Here is a 16,758-nt window from a genome sequence, read left to right on the forward strand (position 1 = left end):
CTGGGGCAGTGGGTGTGACCCCTGCACCCAAGTGGGCACCAGGTCAGGTGGGTACCAGGTCAGGTGGGCACACAGGTACTGCTGAAGGCACCTTCTGCGGCCCAGCTCTGGCTCCTTCAGCTGTGGTCACTCCCTTGGTAGTGGGGCTGGGAATTGGGCCCACTCATGGCTGTGGCTCCCAGCTTTGATGCTCAGAGCCCCCAAACACCCTGGGAACAGACCCCTCAAGCCCTCCTAGCTGCCCACCCCACCCCTAACACATCTTGGCCTCTGCCTTGGTCCTGGGTGCACGTCCGCAGACGGCCAGCTCTGGGGCAGTGGCTGACCAGCTCTTTCCCTCACTCCTCCTTGGGCCCGGAGAGGAGAGGGCCCTGGAGGGTGGACATCCACTCAGACCCACCTGGCTGTAGGTCCATAGGCCTCAACATTCCCGGGACAGCCTGGCTGGTGGCCCGGTCCCCAGGAGGCAGCCACACGCCCACGGGCTCATGGCCCGGCCCGCACGGTCCTGGGCGGAAGTGCCCTGTGTCAGGGCTGGTACAGCGCTGTTGGCACCTAGTGGCTGAGGAGCGTGGGAACCAGGCACACGGGGGATCCTGGGCAGGTAGCTGGGAGCCTTCCCAGCCAGTCCTGCCCCCCATTCGCCTGGGCCCTCCCACCCCTCCCTCCCAGTGAGGTTCTGGGGGCGGCGGCTGCCTGCCCTTGGGCTCTCAGACTGGGGGGAGGGGTGGAGGTGTGCAGGCACCCCACTGTGCTGCTCTGGGCCCCCAGCCTTGGCCTCTGCTCAGGGTCCCTGTCAGGCCCCACTCATCTCTGCCCAGATCCCACGGCACCCTGGAGTGGGCGTCTGTGTGTCCCACGCTGATGGAGGGAGGTGGCGTGAGAACCCTGGCATGGGGTCCTGGCCCGCCAAGTGCCCTGCGACTGAGGAAGCCCTCAGAAGCCCCTTTTCTTCAAAATGGGAGGGCAGAGGCTCTCAGAGCCCGAGTGCTGGGGGACGGGTCTCAGGGTATCAGGCAGGTGGGCTCAGGTGGACAATCACCGTCTGAAGGCCAGACGTGTGCTGGGCCACCAGCTCCACTCACAAGGGCAGAGCCACAGCCTCCCTCAGCCCATGGCGGCCACCCGCCCAGGGCAGTCAGTCCAGCAAGGGCTGCTGGCCCTGGAGTGGACAGATGGACAGGGAGGCCCCCAGTGCCAGGCCCCCCTGTGGCTGGGGAGCCCAGGGCCAAGGGCGGGCGCAGCAAGCGGGCCCAGAACCGGCTTTTCCAGCCCTGGCCAGGGCAGGGCCTCCCAGGGCCTTGTGGGTGACAACAAGGCCCACAGCGGGCAGCAGCCGTGGGAAAACCAGCACCGGTGGTTCCCGAGGGTTGGGCCAGGCCCTCACTGACGGCACCCGGTGTGACTCAGCACGAGCTGGCTGGCCACGCCCAGGCGTGCGCACCTGGCCCAGGTCCTGGGAAGGCCCCAGACCCCATGTGGAGGACTTGGGGGCGTGGGGAGCCCATCCCGCCCTGCTGCACCCTCGCTGCCCCTCCCACACCCACTGGCACTGTCCCTGCAGGTGGCCTGCACAGTGCAGAGTGGGGCTCTGTGGAGGGCAGACCACCTGCTTGTTCTCAGCCCTTCCCAGCCAGACCTGCAGCTAGGGCTCTCCACCTGCACACCTGCCCAGAAAGCCCGCTGGACCCAGATCTGGGCTGGGCCCAGAGGCCGGGGCACAGGACCTGCCATCATGGCACAAGGAGCTTCCTGGGGGGAGAGATGGGAGCTAGGGGAAGAGGAAGGGAGGGTCCTGTCTCCCTAGCCCACCCTGGGCCTCCTAGCAGAAGAGCCCCACCTGTCCACCACCTCCAGCCTCCAGCCTCTGAACTGGTGGGGGCTACAATGCTGGAAGCAGGTAGTGCAGCCTCCTACTGTCGAAAGGCCCAGGGGAAGAGAGCATGTGGGACAGGGCCAGTGCCCCCAACATGGCCACACCCAGAGGCTCCAGGGGCCTCAAGGCCACCTGCCTGCGGCAGCCATGTCATCCGGGGCTCACCCAAAGCCCCTGCATGGGGAGGGGTCCTGGAATAGCCATGTGAGCATGGATCTCGGCCTCCTCTTCCCTGCTCCCCCATACAGGTGGCCTGGGAGCCCCACCTCCTCCCCAGGGTGCTCTGACATCAGAAGGGCTGTGACAGGAAGGCCACACCTTCACAGGACCTGCGGGTGCCTGCCTGGGACCTGGCTCTCAGTGGGCACCCAGCCCCCTCCTGGTGTTGCCTGGGGAGTCCTGGGGATTCGACCCGTCTCCTTGTCCAGGAAGTGACCACTGGGAAGGCGGTGCACCCCCCTCCAAGTCATGACTTGGGGTGTAAGCTGGTCCCGGCCTCCCTGCCCCCGCCCGCAGCATCACAGTAAGCCTGGCAGATTGGTCATATTCAGAAACCACCCAGAGGGGCTGGGTGTGGCACACACCTGGAATCCTAGCACTTTGGGAAAGCCAGGAGGGTGATCACTTGAGCCCAGGAGTTCAAGACCAGCCTGGGCAACACGGTGAGACCTCATCTCTACAAAACATACAAAAGTTAGCTGAGTATGGTGGTGTGCTACTCAGGAGGCTGATGTGGGAGGCTCATTTGAGCCCTGGGGTTTCTGGCTGCAGTGAGCTGTGATTGTGCCACTACACTCCAGCCTGGGTGACAGTGAGACCCCATCTCAAAAAAAAAAAAAAAAAAAAAAAAACGGTGCAGGCACGGGGGCCCGTTGTGTGCCCTGGACAAGGCACAAAGTAGTTTTGCTCTAGTCCCCCGCCACTTTCAGGGCCACACCCGCCCCAGGGCAGTGGCAGGCACGGGTATCACAGAGAAATGTGGATGCGGAAATGGACAGGTGAAGGGTTGGGGCGACTATGAGGCTGCCCACGCTGACCCTTTAAGGCTGGACCATGTGTCCAACACCCCAGCTGAGGTGGCCCGGAGGGGACCCAGGCCTGGTTCTGCCCTCGAGGTTTCTGGGATTGGAGAGGGTAGCTGGGCAGAGAGTTCCACAAGTTCTCAAAAAACAGAAGAGGCTTCCCAGGGCCCACGAGAAGCCAGCACAGTCAGGGAGGGCTTCCAGGAGGCAGTGTGGCCTGAACCCCACAGAACTATGCGTGGGGACAGGAGGGGACCCATTATCTGTCTCTGTGAAACCCCATGGCCAGACCCAAAGCTTCAAGGAACAAGCACAGGGCTGGGGTAGGGGCACCTGGAGAAGCCCCCCCTGGGCCTCAGCACCCCTCTGGCCCCCAGGCCTGCAACTGTGACCAGTACCTGAAGGTCTCCAGGGACATGATGAAGCAGCTCATGTGGCTCAGCGGCCACCAGGAGGGGCCCAGGAGCTCAGGTGAGTGCGTCAGGGTCAGGCACTGGGTCTGTGGGGCCTGGGATGGGTTGACCTGCTGGGGTAGCCAGGGAAGAGGGCCTGTCCTGTCCAGCACTGAGCTTCCTCAGATAAGGGTGGCGGCCAGGTGACAACAGGTGGAAAAAGCACAGCGAGGGTCAGGTGCCCACATGGCCTCTGCTCCCTTCTGTGCGGTGGCAGACCAGGAGATCAGGACACCAGGGCCCTCGGCGACCCTCTGGAGTGGTGTGCACCTCCTTCTCTCTACTGGGCCCAGGCATGCGGTGCGCGCGCGCACACACACGTGCAGCAGCCCATTTCCCTGCCTGTGAAACTAGACAGAGGGCTTCTTTCTCTCCCTGTGGAGGGTGCAGGCCACCCAAGGACTTTGCAGTTTTAGATCTCCACCAGGGCTGGAACTATGCCCCACCGCCCCGCACTGTTAGAACTGCCGGCCCCCACCCTCAGGAGGGAGGCGCCCCAGGGAGGGAGTGGAGGGTGCTGCTTCTGGTCATCCTCAGTTGGGGGCGGGCACGGGGACTAAGAGAATGGAGGTGGATAGAAAGGGGTCACTCCAGGCCAGGCGCGGTGGCTCACATCTGTAATCCCAGCACTTTAGGAGGCCGAGGTGGGCGGATCACGAGGTCAGGAGATCAAGACCATCCTGGCTGACACGGTGAAACCCTGTCTCTACTAAAAATACAAAAAAATTAGCCGAGCGTGGTGGCAGGCGCCTGTAGTCCCCGCTACTCGGGAAGCTGAGGCAGGAGAATGGCGTGAACCCGGGAGGCGGAGCTTGCAGTGAGCTGAGATCGCACCACTGACTCCAACCTGGCGACAGAGCAAGACTCTGTCTCAAAAATAAAAATAAAAAAAAAAAAGGGTCAGTCCAAGTTCAGGGTAGGAGGACGGGGAGCGACCAACCGTCACCCCAGGCAGCCAGCAGAGCACACTGCGGAGAGTGAGGCCGGAGGTAGCCTCCAACCTCAGGCCCCGACGCTCGCAAGGGCACACTCAGGCCAGAGCCCCAGCACATGACAGCACACACGCCGCCCCAGGGTGGTGGGCAACACCCGGATGGGCTGACAGGTGTCACACGGACTGTAGGGTAAGAGCTGGGGCCAGCCAGGGAGGGGTGAGGCAGGGAGGCCAGATGAGGGTCATGGCCTCCTGGGCTTCAAGGAGGAGCTGGGGCTGGGGTGGGGGCCTCATGCATTCATCCCCGGCTGTAGCTGATCCGGAGCCATCTGTAGAGAAATGCTTGCTGAGCAAATTACGAGGGTCAACAGGAGCAGGGCAGACGCTTCTCCCACCTGCTGGCCAGTGTTCCCTCGGCCGTCGTGCACTCAGCCCTGCAGTGACCCCTGGGTGGATACCGGCCCTGCCTGCCCTGGGCACTCACTGGGGACTGGGGGGCCTCACAGGGCCAGCGTGAACCGCTTCCCAGGGTCTCCAACAGACCCTGAGCCTGGCAGTCCCTGGGCCCTGCCCACCCGCCCACCCTTGCGCTGGCTGATTTCGAAATTCACCACTGGCAGTGGGTTTATCTGCTCATCGCTGCCCCCGCCCCCGCTTGCTGGTTCTCAGGCCCCCAAGAGCCCTAATCAGCAGATCTCGCGCCTAGAACATGTTTCCCAGGGACCTTTGAGCCCCAAGACCTTTCTGAGGTGTGAGTTCCCAAGGGAGGGGACCAGGCCGGTACCACAGCTCCTTGGCCCCCTGCCCTCTGCCATCTTCGAAGGCTGGGGTGTGCGTGAAGAGGCCGCACACCATGAGGTCACCGTGCTCAGCCACATGGCTGCGTCGTGGACCCTGGTGGCTGCCAAGCCCCATCCCTAGGACAGTCCCAGACCAGTTTTCATCCTTGACTGACAGGTGACAAGGCCACCCAGAGCCAGGAGGTGCAGGAGCCAGGTGAGCCCCGGGACCGCCCACCAAGGACACAGCTGCTTCTCCACGGACCCAACTTGCCCCAGAATGGGGGACTTGGGTCCCGGCTGGACAGAGGGGGCTCTCTGGGGGCTCTGTGGGGCTCTTGGGGGCCCTAGGGCCCACAAGGTGAGGGGTGGGGTCCCTCGATAGGAGAAGTGGGCACAGAGGAGGAAGTGGAGGAGGCAAGGTCAGCAGATAGGTAGCAAGAGGAGCTGCTGAGGAGTGAGCATGGGCTCAGCGTGGGCCGCCAACTGGGCCACCCTGGGAGCAGCCTGCGGGCCGTGCCCGAAGGCTGAGGGCTCAGGGAGTCCACTTCTATCTGTCCAGGCCCAGCCCCAGAGGCAGCCCCTGGGGGCTGCACCTATGACCGTCCCTGCCGCTGGCTGCAGGCGGCTGACCTGCGGGCGGAGACACCGGACATGCTGACCAATGGCACCCGGCTGCAGCTGGCAGGGGTCCCGGTGGGCGTGCTGAGGACACCCGGCCTGCGGCACTTCTACTGCTGCACCCGCTGTGGAAAGGTCTTCTGGGATGGCTCCCACCTGGATCGTGTTGCCACCCACTTCCGAGACGTCCTGGAGAGTGCCCCCAGCCCCTGTGAGCCGAGCCCAGCCCCCAGCCCGGCCAGCAGCCCCTTCTGAGGACAACCAGACAATAAACATGGAAAGTGTCTGACTGCTGGGGCCACGGCCGTGGACTTGCTCACGTGTTTCATGCTCGCCCCACAAACCCCTCGTGGGCCCCTCTTTGTGCCAGCAAGCGCCGGGAACACCGAGGCGGGGTCCCAACCCAAGCAGCTGTCGGGAGAAGATGAGGGTTTCCAGGTGGTCAGGATGCTGGGACCTCTAGTCCGGTGGGACCCACAAGGTCTCTCCATCACCCCCGTCAGGGCTGTGTGGTCCCTGTGGGAGAATGGCAGCCACAGCCCCACTAGAGGCACCTGGGCAGCCAGCCACGGCCAGGGCTCTGCATGCGTGGGCACCAACGTCTCCGTCCTCACAGCTGTCTGAACGTAGCTGCTGCTGCCCTTGTCTGGGAGGAGGCTGAGGTCCAGGCAGCCACTGCTGCCCACCCTGAGGGTCTGAGGGTGCTCTGCCAGGTGGAGCAGGGAGGGCAGGGGGCCCCAGAGGTGGGAGAGGAGGACGAGCCCAGGGAGGGGCCATCCCAGGAATGTGCCCCCTCCCATCACCCACATCCCTTTCCTCTGCTTCCTGCCTGGAGCGGAAATCAGCTCAGATTTGGCCGAGGAGTCGGGCGGAAGCCTCGGGCAGCAGGGTCCTGGGGGCTGGGGAGAAGTAGCTGCCTCTGCCCAGAGTAAGGAGCAGGTTTCGGGTGCGAAGCCCTTGGGCATCCCTGGACTGGCCCAGCCAGGACCTCCCTGTGGGTTCCCGGCCACACCAGGGCTGGCCACTCCCCCTGGGTACCCCTAGGGACTGCAGCCCAGCCCCTTCAGCCCCCAGCAACCCCGGCAGGGGTGTCATGTCACAGATGGAGAGGGTGAGGCTGAGACGGGGAGGGCCTGGCCTGTGTCAGAGCCAACTGTCCGGTTTTGACCTGCCCCCTTGACCTGCTGGGCAGCCGCAGGGCCTGAGCCTGTCAGGTAGGGGCATCAGGGTGAGAGAGCAGGACCCCAGGAAAGGGTCAGGGCCTTCTGGGACTGGGATCTGCTTCCGGGAGGGGCACCCCAGCTCCACATCCTGTCCTAAGGAGGCAGCCCCTGACCGAACTCCTTCTGCCTGGCAGGGTTTAAGAGGGAGTGGCTGAGGGCACCCACCCTCCACCCGGCCTGGCTTCGTCCTGGAGACACTGCTCCCAGCGCAGGCCTGAGTGCTGCTGTTGGCTCTTGGCAGAGGCAGGCAAAGCAGTGCAGAGGCCGCAAGGAGACAGAAACCATGCATCCTCCGTCCTTCCTGGCTGGCTCTGCCTCTGCCCACCATGGCTGTGCTGCACCATATGTTTCCCGCCTCCACACGTCCCTCACTACCCAGCACAGGCTCGGCCTGGTTCTGCGGCGTCCATCCCAGACCCAGGCTTTGGTGGGGGTGAGGCTGTCTGCTCAGTCCCCACCCCAGGCCAGGTGCTGGAATCCAGCCTCAGTCACTGGGGGTCAGCACCCATCAGGCTGCTTCCCAGGCTAGGGGATAGACACCAGGCTGACCGGCTGGCTGAGGCTGCCAGTGCCAGGCCATGCCCTGAGCGGCCATTCCTGGTGGGCAGGAGCCACTGGTTGCAGGGATTGTCTGCGGCAGTTCCTGCCCGGGCGTCCTTCCTCCGCTGCGGCCTGTGCTGGCCCGGGCTGAGTGTTTGTTATTTGATCTCGATCCTCTCAGCCCTTCTACCAGGTGTCTGGGCTGCTGGGAAGAAACACTCTCCTCTTTCCCACGCTCCCGACACATTTTAATGAATTAGCTGGAAGCCCCGCCCCCACTGCCCGCCACCCTCCCTCCCCGCTCAGTGCCTTTAAGGTGGCCGCAGGCCTCGGCCCAGCTCTGGCCAGCTGCCCCTTCTGCGCTGTCCTCCCTAGGCCCTCCCAGGCGGGCTGGCCGCCCCGCACGGACCTCCCTCCCCATGTTGCCCACTGCTCTGAGCCTCCAGGGAAGGAAAGGAAGGGGCTGCCTGCAGGGAGAAGGGGCCCCACTGTTGCCTTCTGGGGGCGGGTGGGTTACAGGCAGGGCACCCCCGGGCCAGTATCCTCAGGACAGGCAGGGCAGGAAGGACAGGGCCCAGCTGCACAGTCGGAGCTGAGCCCTGTCGCCGGGTCCCAGGGCAGGGCCTCCCAGACAACAGAAGGCTCCAAGCAACACCAGCAAACACCAGGGGGTCCTCTCGAGCACAAGCATTGGGTGGCTGGAGGTGGACCCCCACGTCCCAGCATTTGGAACAGATGTCCACCTTTTGGGTGTCCCTCAGCAAACATTCGGGAAGTGCTGACTCGGAGCCGTTGCCCCCCAGCCCCTCCCCCCTTCCCATCCTCAAATGGAGCCGTTTCAGGGCCGTGGGTGTGGCCAGGGGAGCTTGGAGTCATGGTGGAGAAGCAGCAAGAACCAGGGCCACTCAGCGAACTCCCTGTGGGCAGTGTGGTGTGGCTGGCCTCTGAGCCCCACAGATGAGCCTGGGCACCCGCCTTGGGCCACAGACCCACTGCAGTGGCGGGCCTCACCAGCTCTGCCTGACCCGGCTCTGGACCCCAGGCAGGGGGTAGGCTCCTGCCGCGCAGGGGCACCACACCAGCCACACTGTCCCTGCCGGGGCGCCCGCGCCGCCTGGCCCTCGCCAGGGGCCGCCGCTGATTTCACGCCCGTGGCGAGGCCCCGCGTTCCCACACCGAGCTCACACAGGGCCCCTTTGTTTGCCGCCGCCACGGATGTCGACAGGACTTTCTCCCAGGCCCTGCTCCTGGCCCACAGCATAGCCAAATGCCTTCTCCAGGCCCGGCTTGAGCCCACCTGGGCTTTGGCCTGTTTGCAAACCACCCACCTTCCAGGGGAGGCCCTGTGCCTGCTGAGCGCCAAGGGCTCCGCCCACCCCCCAGTCATGCCCTCTGCCTCTTGCCAGTCTAGCCTGGCTGGGCCCTGGGCAGATGCACAAAACCCATCAATGCACAGGACTGAGCTCCTGTCCTTCTGACCGTGAACTCAGAGCACCCTGCACACCCAGCCCTGGTCTGAGGTCCAGAGACGCAGCCAGCACCAGGGACCAGCAGGCAGCCCAGCGGCTATCCCTCCTTAAGAGGCCAAAAGTGTCCAGCAGAGCACGGCAGTCTGGGCCATGCCATCTCTGCCCCAGGCCTGGACTCCACAGTGTCCATCTCTGTTCTGCTGGGGACCTACTCCAGGACTCCACTATGACCCCACCTGCACATTGGGGAGCACCCTCCCACTCTCTGTGGCCCCCTTAAGACCTCCTGGGAGAAGCAGTGAGGCCCAGGGGAGAGGGCTGAACAGAACCAGCGGCCCCAGGAAGACCAGAGTGAGCTCTAAGCTGTGCCTTGGAGGGACAGAGGTTCCCAGGCCACCAGGGGGTCCCCAGGGGCGCTGGACCTTGCTCCAGTCAGCCAGGGTCGGTCCCGAAGCGGGCCTGCCCAGTTTTTCCTGCCAGTGTGAGCACAGCATGGGGTGGGGACACACCCCTGTGGGGAGCCGGATGTGGGGGCATGGAGCTGGCGGGCGGGAGCGTCCCCAGACAAGGCCTGGCAGTGGGGTCTCCCCAGCCCGAGCTCAGAGCTGCCTGCGCGGAATTCCCGGTTTGGCTTCAGAAGGAATTCAAGCCCCAGCCTGCCTGGCCTCCTGCTCCGCGCCTGAGAATCACTCCTCCTTAATTTCCAGCGACCACAGCTAGCTGTAAACTGTAAAACTCTAATGAGGAAATGCGCTGTGCTTCCCCTGCTGGTGCCTCCCGGTCAATTGTTAGAGTGGTCAATAAAAACGGGTTTTATAGTTTGGAAGCCAGGCGTTTCAGAATTCCCTTTTGAGACAGCCCTGGCGCCACACCTGGCCCTGCTCACCTGGGCAGGACCCGTGTGTCCGGCATGCTGGTGGGTGGGCAGCAGAGGGAGGCGGGCCGCAGTCCCGACCCTCCCGCTGCGCCCCCGCCCTGGACTTCCTCCTGAGAGGACAGCGGAACCCCCTTCACCGCCAGCCGGTGGAAGCCGCGGTGGCCGGCCGGAGGCCCCTCGCATTAGTACGGTTGGGGCACACATAGGCTGAGCTGGCGGCCATGAGGCTGCCCGCGCGCGGGAAGGACCCGCGTGGCTGAGGGCCCCATGTCAGGGCCTGGAGTTGCCACCCGCGTGGACGGTGAGCCCGGAGGCGCAGGCTGGCCGGGGTCGCCGCGCGCCTTCTCCGCTCAGAGGGGTCTCTCCCTCACCACGGGCCTGAGATGCCCGCGAACCCCCTACCCGAGAGAGGCCGCCCTCGGGGCCACCTGGCGGTCGCGCTCGGGTACCGGGCAAGGCCTGGGTCTGGCTGCGCAGGGAGCTTGGAATTCCCCGGGTGGCCGGAGGGAGAAGGGGCGGGACGACCGCTGAGAGACGCTGAGAGCCCGGGGGGCGCGCGGACGGCGGCAGCGACGGAGCTGGACCCCCCCGGCGGCCACCTGGCCTCCCCCGCCCCGGCGCTGCCGGCGACCAGCGCCCCCTGCCGCGAAGCGCGCCGCCGCCGGGACCCGCCCCCGGACCCCCGCGCCCGGCACCGCCCACGCCCCGCCCCCACGTGGGCGCGGCCCAATCCCGGGGCCGCCGGCGCGCGTCTGAGCTGCCATTGTTATGCAAATATAAAGAAGGTAAAGGCGCCCCGGCGCGTGAGCGAGTGCTGCGGCGCTGGGGGCGCCTGGGGCGTGGGAGCCGCAGCTGAGCCGAGGGACCGGGACCGCGCGGCGCCGCCGTCCCCGGCCGGGCCCGGCCCCCGCGAGCCGAGCGCGCCCCGTCACCCACCCGGGCGCGGCTGGATGCGGCAGGGTCCCAGCGGCGGCGACCCCCGGCTTGAAGCGCCCGGAGCGCCAGAGGCGGCGTGCGGGGCCAGGGACCTCCCGCGCCCTCCATGCGCCGAGCGCGCCCGGGAGCAACCGGGAGTCCGCGCCGCAGCCGCCCGCCACTGAGCCCCGGCCCGGCCCGCGGCCCCGGCGGCAGCATGGAAACCAGGCCGAGCCGTCCACCTGCTCGCGCCTCAGACGCAGCGCATCTTCCAGGAGGCTGTGCGCAAGGGGCAACACGCAGGAACTGCAGTCGCTACTGCAGAACATGACCAACTGCGAGTTCAACGTGAACTCGTTCGGGCCCGAGGGCCAGACGGCGCTGCACCAGTCGGTCATCGACGGCAACCTGGAGCTCGTGAAGCTGCTGGTCAAGTTCGGCGCCGACATCCGCCTGGCCAACCGCGACGGCTGGAGCGCGCTGCACATCGCCGCATTCGGCGGCCACCAGGACATCGTGCTATATCTCATCACCAAGGCCAAGTACGCGGCCAGCGGCCGGTGATGTTCGCCGGGACCCCGGAACCCGGTCCTGCACCCGCGTCGTCTCTGCTGTACCTTCCCGCCAACTACCTCGGTGCGCCCCAGGCTCGCAGGCCCTGCCAGAAGGCCCGCGGCCACGGCGAATACGGCGCGTGCGTCCCGGCCCCGGGGTCCGGCAGCCCCGCCGGCCGAGCGCCTCCCCGCGGCCGAGCCGGGTCCGGCCGGGCCGGAGCAGCTTCCCACGGCCCCCGCCCGCCCGCCGCCTCGCGGGTGGGGGCGGGGCGCGGGCTCCAGCCCCTTTTGAAATTTGAGTCTCGCAACCAGCAAGTTCGGAATCCCGAGATACCGGATCCTCTGCGCAAAATGTTTTCTCCCGAAGGTGAAAGGCGGGCGGCGGGGGCCGAAGCCGGACTCGGAGCGCCCCGCCGCCGCCTGCAGGACCCGCCAGCCGGCCCGGGACGCGCGGATGCCGGCTGCCGCCGAGGAGCAGCCCCGAGGTCCGCGGTCCGCGCTGCTGGCGCACGGCCGAGGAGACGCTCTGCTGTTCGCTGTTCTTGGTGTTCTAAACTATTTATCTTGTGTGTGTACATTTGTGGGTGGAGTTTGTGCGCCTGGTTTTTTTTTTGTTTGGAAAACACTGTGCGTGGTCAGTGTGGTTTGGGGGGGGGAGTAATGCATTTTTTTCTAGTCTTAAAACTAAAAACTTGAGTCTACCATTTCTTGGTTGCACTGAAAATACCGCCCAGCCTGATGGTGTTCCCGTGCTGTCCCTCCCCCTTCCCTTCTCCCCTCGTCTACTACCCCCCCCCGTTCTGTTCCCCCTCCCTCCTTCTCCCTCTCCCTCAAATCCGTGAGTTTTGGGAGCCCCAGGGCCTCTCTCCCCCGCCCCTCCTGGATGAGGCCACCATCCCCCAAACCGGCTTGTTTTGCAGTTTCCCCAGGATCCTGGAAGCTCGCTGGCGCTCGAGGGTGGCGGGAACACGGGGGGTGAAGGTTCGTTACCTTTTCTAGTGCGTTCTATCATAGTTAACGGTTGCACACTTTTTTTAAAAAAGTAAATGGATTTGCCACAATTAAATGTCATAACATTTATGACAGAATATAAAATATTAACATATTTTAAGCCAAGTTTTAGGTGTATTTTTTGAATCTTGGTTATAAACCCAATTTTAAAGGGCGATGTATCCAGCGTTGTGAAGGCAACAGAGTGTACCCATATTTATATTTTTATAAAATACCTATAAGACTGTGAATCTCTCGTGCTAATGACTGAGTGAATTGAAGGACCGTTTTGCCCCTTTTTAGCCTCCCAGAGCTTCGAGGACTCAATTCGAATCCGAAATCCTGCCGTGGGGGAGGGGCCGCGTCGAGACCTGGGCCCGGGGAGGTTCTCCTGCGTCACTTTCTGTCCTGAAAGGCGCCCTTCCTGGTTTCTGTGGCTCCAGTTTTCTATGCAGCCCCACACCCCTTGTTGTTTTGATCCTGAGAAATAAAAGGGAGGCTGAATTATTCAAATTTAAATGAGGTTTCCCCTTCATGGAAGTGCTGCTGACCCTTCGTGCAGAAATGGGGAGCACTTGAGGACACAGGTGGGTGGAGGCCCTTTGTGCGTGGCTGGTCCTATTCGGGCAGCCATCCGTGGCTTTTTATAAAACTTTGTGTGAGAAGAATATATTGATAATGTCAGTGAAACAAGCAGACATTGAAATGGAGGCACAGATTACTCCACAAGGAGTTCTGTATATTTTTTCTAGATGCAAATACCTTTTTAATTATGTTAATTAATGTTAAGACTTTCTAGGCTTATATCGAAGCTGTGTGTGGGTCACGGGATGATCACTTCTAACTGGATAAAGTTTGTGCAGCACATTTCTGAGTGTACGATATTGACTTGTAGCCCAGCGTGAAAAATTTATAAATAAATTTTTCATTGATCTTTTTATATTAAAAAAAAAAAGTTTGTTGGTCCTTCTTGGCTTTGGCACAAGTTGCAGAACACCCTCTTTGGGGACGAGGGTTAGGCTGCGACACAGTTTGTGGGTGCTGGGTGCACAATGCTTGGCTTGTATTTGCCTGAAGACAGAGCCTGGTAAACTCGCTGTCAGCCTCATGCAACGGCCAAGCCCAACCTAGCTGCACACAGGACTCATGAGGACCCAGCGCCTCCAGAGTGCCCAGAGCTGGTGTCACAGCCTCTGCTCCGTTCCCCAGCAGAGCAGCTGAGACCTCCGCCAGAGAGGACAGTTTGGCCTGAAGCCCTGCCCACTCCTACCCCCTAGGGGGTCATGCTGGAGGGTGCCTGCTGCACAGAAGGAGTATCTTGTAAATTGGGGGAAAACATCATAGCTGCTCACTCCTGGCAAGTAGAAAATCCCCTGGAGGCACCTGGGAGCTCTGGAGGCCCACACAGGCCTGGAGTCAAACACCCCAAAGAACACAGACCCTGAGTTAGAGGAGCGTCGGGGGCTGGGCACCCCCATTCGCAAGAGAGGAGAGCAGAGCAGGATGACTGTCGCCAGCACCTGATAGAAAGGAGCAGAAACTCTTGGCCCACTCCTGAGATGCCCTTGGGGCCCTCCCCCAGCACGAGCAGCCAGCAGGGAGAACTTGGAGAAGGGTAAAGACCTGGAGTTACAAGGTAACAACTTTTCAAACCCCTTCGCGGAGTGTAAGGGGCATCTGCTTCCCTAAACCGTGTCCCCAGAAGGGCTGCCCTTCCCACAAACTTTCCCCACGCCTCCGCCTTCCTACTCTGCACTGCTGCCCTGTTTACCCTTGGTTTTCCAGGCGCGTTTTCCGTCGGTTACGCATTTCCTATCCTGCAGAATCAGCCTGGGAGGCGGGCCAGCTCCCTGAAGCAGGCTCTGGGAAGTCTTGCCCTGGGTCAGCCCAGGGATGCCCAGCCGTTGGAAAGGAGAGTGGCCACAAGAACCTGGACATGCTTGGGGTAACCAGAGGATGAGGTCAGGCAGCCCCAGTGATGGCCAGGGCTATGCTGGGCCACGCCACACTTCCCCACCCAGGGTCTGAAAAACAAAGGTAACATTTGTTACTGGCATTAGCCTGCAGGTGGGTGGGGTCCCAGCCAGTGGCTGCCCCTACAATATCCGGGAAGTTCTCCCACTGTGGAGAGGCCTGGCCTGGCACCAGGGGCCTCCCAGGCACATGGCTGCCACCCCAGGGTACTCTTTGCAGCTCCCTTAAATTCTCTCTTCTGAAAGATACATTTGACTGAGAAAGGCCTTGTGCTGCTTTTCTCTCGAGCAGGAACGAAAGGAAGCCTGCCCAGGCAGTCCCGTGGCAGCTGAGGAGAGGGGGGCTGAGGGGGTGGAGGCCTGGGTGGTTCTGCTTCCTCCCCAGGTGCCACTGGGGCACTGACCAGCCCGGATGGCTGGGGACAGCCTCAATGACCTTTCTTGCCGGGCACAGCCCTAGGGGGCAGGCAGACACACTCTAAAACCACGATTGTCTTCCCACCTCTTGGGGTCAGATCTATGAATGAAATCTCAGCTGGGAGGGTCCAGGTGTCGAGAGCCCAGGAGGGCGGTCTGGGGACGCTGAACACGACCCACGTTTAGGCCCACAGGCTTGTCCTTGTTAGGGAGCCCTGGGTAGCACATTCCTAGAATGAGCAGCTCAGTGGAGGGGGAGGCTGGCCACCTGTGCACCAAGAGTGGGCCTCCCTGGCCACAAGGGGAGGGGGCAGCTCTGGGGTACAGGCAACGAGGAGAAAGCCCCTGGTCTCTGGATGTGGCCAGGTCAATGCTGCTGTGTGTCTCTGATGCCTGTTTCCCTCCCGAGTTCAGTGGCCTGTGCCCACACTTCTTCCAGGGCCTCTGTTTTCAGCAGATCACTTACTGCAGCAGGGTATTGGTGGGTATTAGCAGGTATGGTGGGTACTGGCCTATGGCAGAGTTACTGGGGAGTCTCCAACCCCCCTCCCCAGGCAGGCCCCTTTGTGGCCAGGGTGAGAAAGACGGTCTGGGGGGCCCAGCCTACACCGTCAGCCCTGGCCTCCCAGATCTGCAGGTGTGCCTTGGAGGCCAGGTGAGGGGTCCAGCCAAGAGGCACAGAGGAGAGCCAGGGTGGAGGGGTTGGCAGGTGGGGGCTGGGTCCCTGGGAACCCCTGAGAGAAAGGAGACAGTCCCAGCAAGGTCAGGGCCTGCCCCACATCCCCCGCCAGGACTGCTGGGCTCCCGTCCAACTGTCTGTCTCTGATCTGACCCCGGCTGGAGGCAGGAAGCGCTGACGTTGGAACGGACGCCACGGAAAGACCAGGAAATGCAGGAAGATGGTCAGCTAGAAAGAGTGATGTCTAAAGCCAGCAGGCGTGGGAGCCAGGACACTGCAGGCCAAAGGAGGGTGGACAGGACTTAGAAGCCAGGGAGACGGGGTGCGGGGAAGGAAGAGCGGGAAGGAGCTGCCCGCTGGGGTTTGTCCCCCAAAGTCCTCGTAGCTCAGCACAGAGTGGGACAGAGGTGTCGTGGACACGAGAACACCCGGCGCACAGAGCCTCCAACCTCGTGAACGCCAGCTGCCCCTGAAGCTCCTTGAGCCTGCGGGGAGGAGGCAGCGTCCACCTGGGCCTTGAAGGACGGGAAAGGAAGCCCCGTGCCAGGGACAGCTGGGGAACGAAGCCTGAGGCCGGGATTCGAGGGCTCAGGCCACGGGAGGGGGCTGTGGAAGGTCTGGGAACCTCCGCAACTGCCCCTTCCGGGGCCTCCAGTGCAGACCCTCCAGGGCTTGGGGGTCCCCGGGAGGCCGCCCTCCACCTATCCCCGCACACTCAGGCTCCACCGCTCGGAGCCGCTCCCCCCGCTGGAAACCCCCAACACCCGTCCGGTGCATTCTTCCGACCGTCCTCCGCGCGTCCGTCTGTCGGTCTTTCTTCTCTCGCCCCTCCAAAGCCGCGGCCCCCATTCATTCCCGAGGCCTCTGCCCTTTCCTCCGCGCCGTCCGGCTCGGCGAGCAGCTGCTATGCTAATGAGGGCGGGGGGCTGGGGCCGGGGTGCGGGGGGAGGGAGCCGGGCCGTGGGGGGCATGTGGGGGTGGGGGCGGCCGCTCACAAAGCCCGATCTCTGCATTCAAAACCAGCCGGGCCATTCCGGTCCCCAGCGCGCCGGGCGGGGACGGTGGGGACGGTGGGGGCGGGGCGCCTGCGCACCCGGAAAGCGCCCGCGCAGCGAGGGGCGAGGGCAGAGTCGAGGGCCGGGCCGAGGGGGCGCAGCCGGCTCGCAGTGCCGCGCACCCACTCGCCCCGGCGCTGGGGTCGCGGCCTGGGACGCGCGGCTAGTTCAGGGGGCCCCTCCCCGCCCACCAGACGCAGCCGCGCGTGGGGCTCGAGTGCGCCCGGCGCAGGTGGGGAGGGGACTCCGACCCAGCGCTGACCTCGCCGGAGACCCCGCCCGCCCCGGCCCGGCCCGGCCCGCGGGGGGCATGCGCAGCAGGGGAGGGGGTGCGCCCGGGGCTCCCACAGACCTCTCCCGGGCGCAAGGGCCGGAGCCCCCG

The 16,758-nt window shown here is 63.9% G+C and overlaps 2 protein-coding genes across 2 annotated transcripts in view; both read left to right on the plus strand.

Moving 5' to 3' along the window:
• The window catches only part of LOC116270106 (exonuclease mut-7 homolog), a 40,168-nt gene extending 34,175 nt beyond the window's left edge, over positions 1-5,993 (plus strand). The window contains exons 4-6 of the mRNA XM_031654780.1: positions 3,276-3,369; positions 5,242-5,280; positions 5,626-5,993. Of these exons, the coding sequence (XP_031510640.1) occupies positions 3,276-3,369; positions 5,242-5,280; positions 5,626-5,939 (447 nt within the window). The 3' untranslated portion in view covers positions 5,940-5,993. The remainder of the gene's footprint in view (positions 1-3,275; positions 3,370-5,241; positions 5,281-5,625) is intronic.
• A 4,183-nt stretch (positions 5,994-10,176) lies between these two features.
• Positions 10,177-13,218, plus strand: NRARP (NOTCH regulated ankyrin repeat protein). Its single transcript, XM_003911013.5, is given in 4 exon segments — positions 10,177-10,245; positions 10,925-10,955; positions 10,958-10,998; positions 11,000-13,218. Coding segments are annotated over 4 exon segments (414 nt in total). The 3' UTR covers positions 11,273-13,218.
• The last annotated feature ends 3,540 nt before the right edge of the window (positions 13,219-16,758 follow it).

Source organism: Papio anubis, chromosome 13, assembly GCF_008728515.1.
Source record: "Papio anubis isolate 15944 chromosome 13, Panubis1.0, whole genome shotgun sequence".
NCBI classification, from domain to species: domain Eukaryota; kingdom Metazoa; phylum Chordata; class Mammalia; order Primates; family Cercopithecidae; genus Papio; species Papio anubis.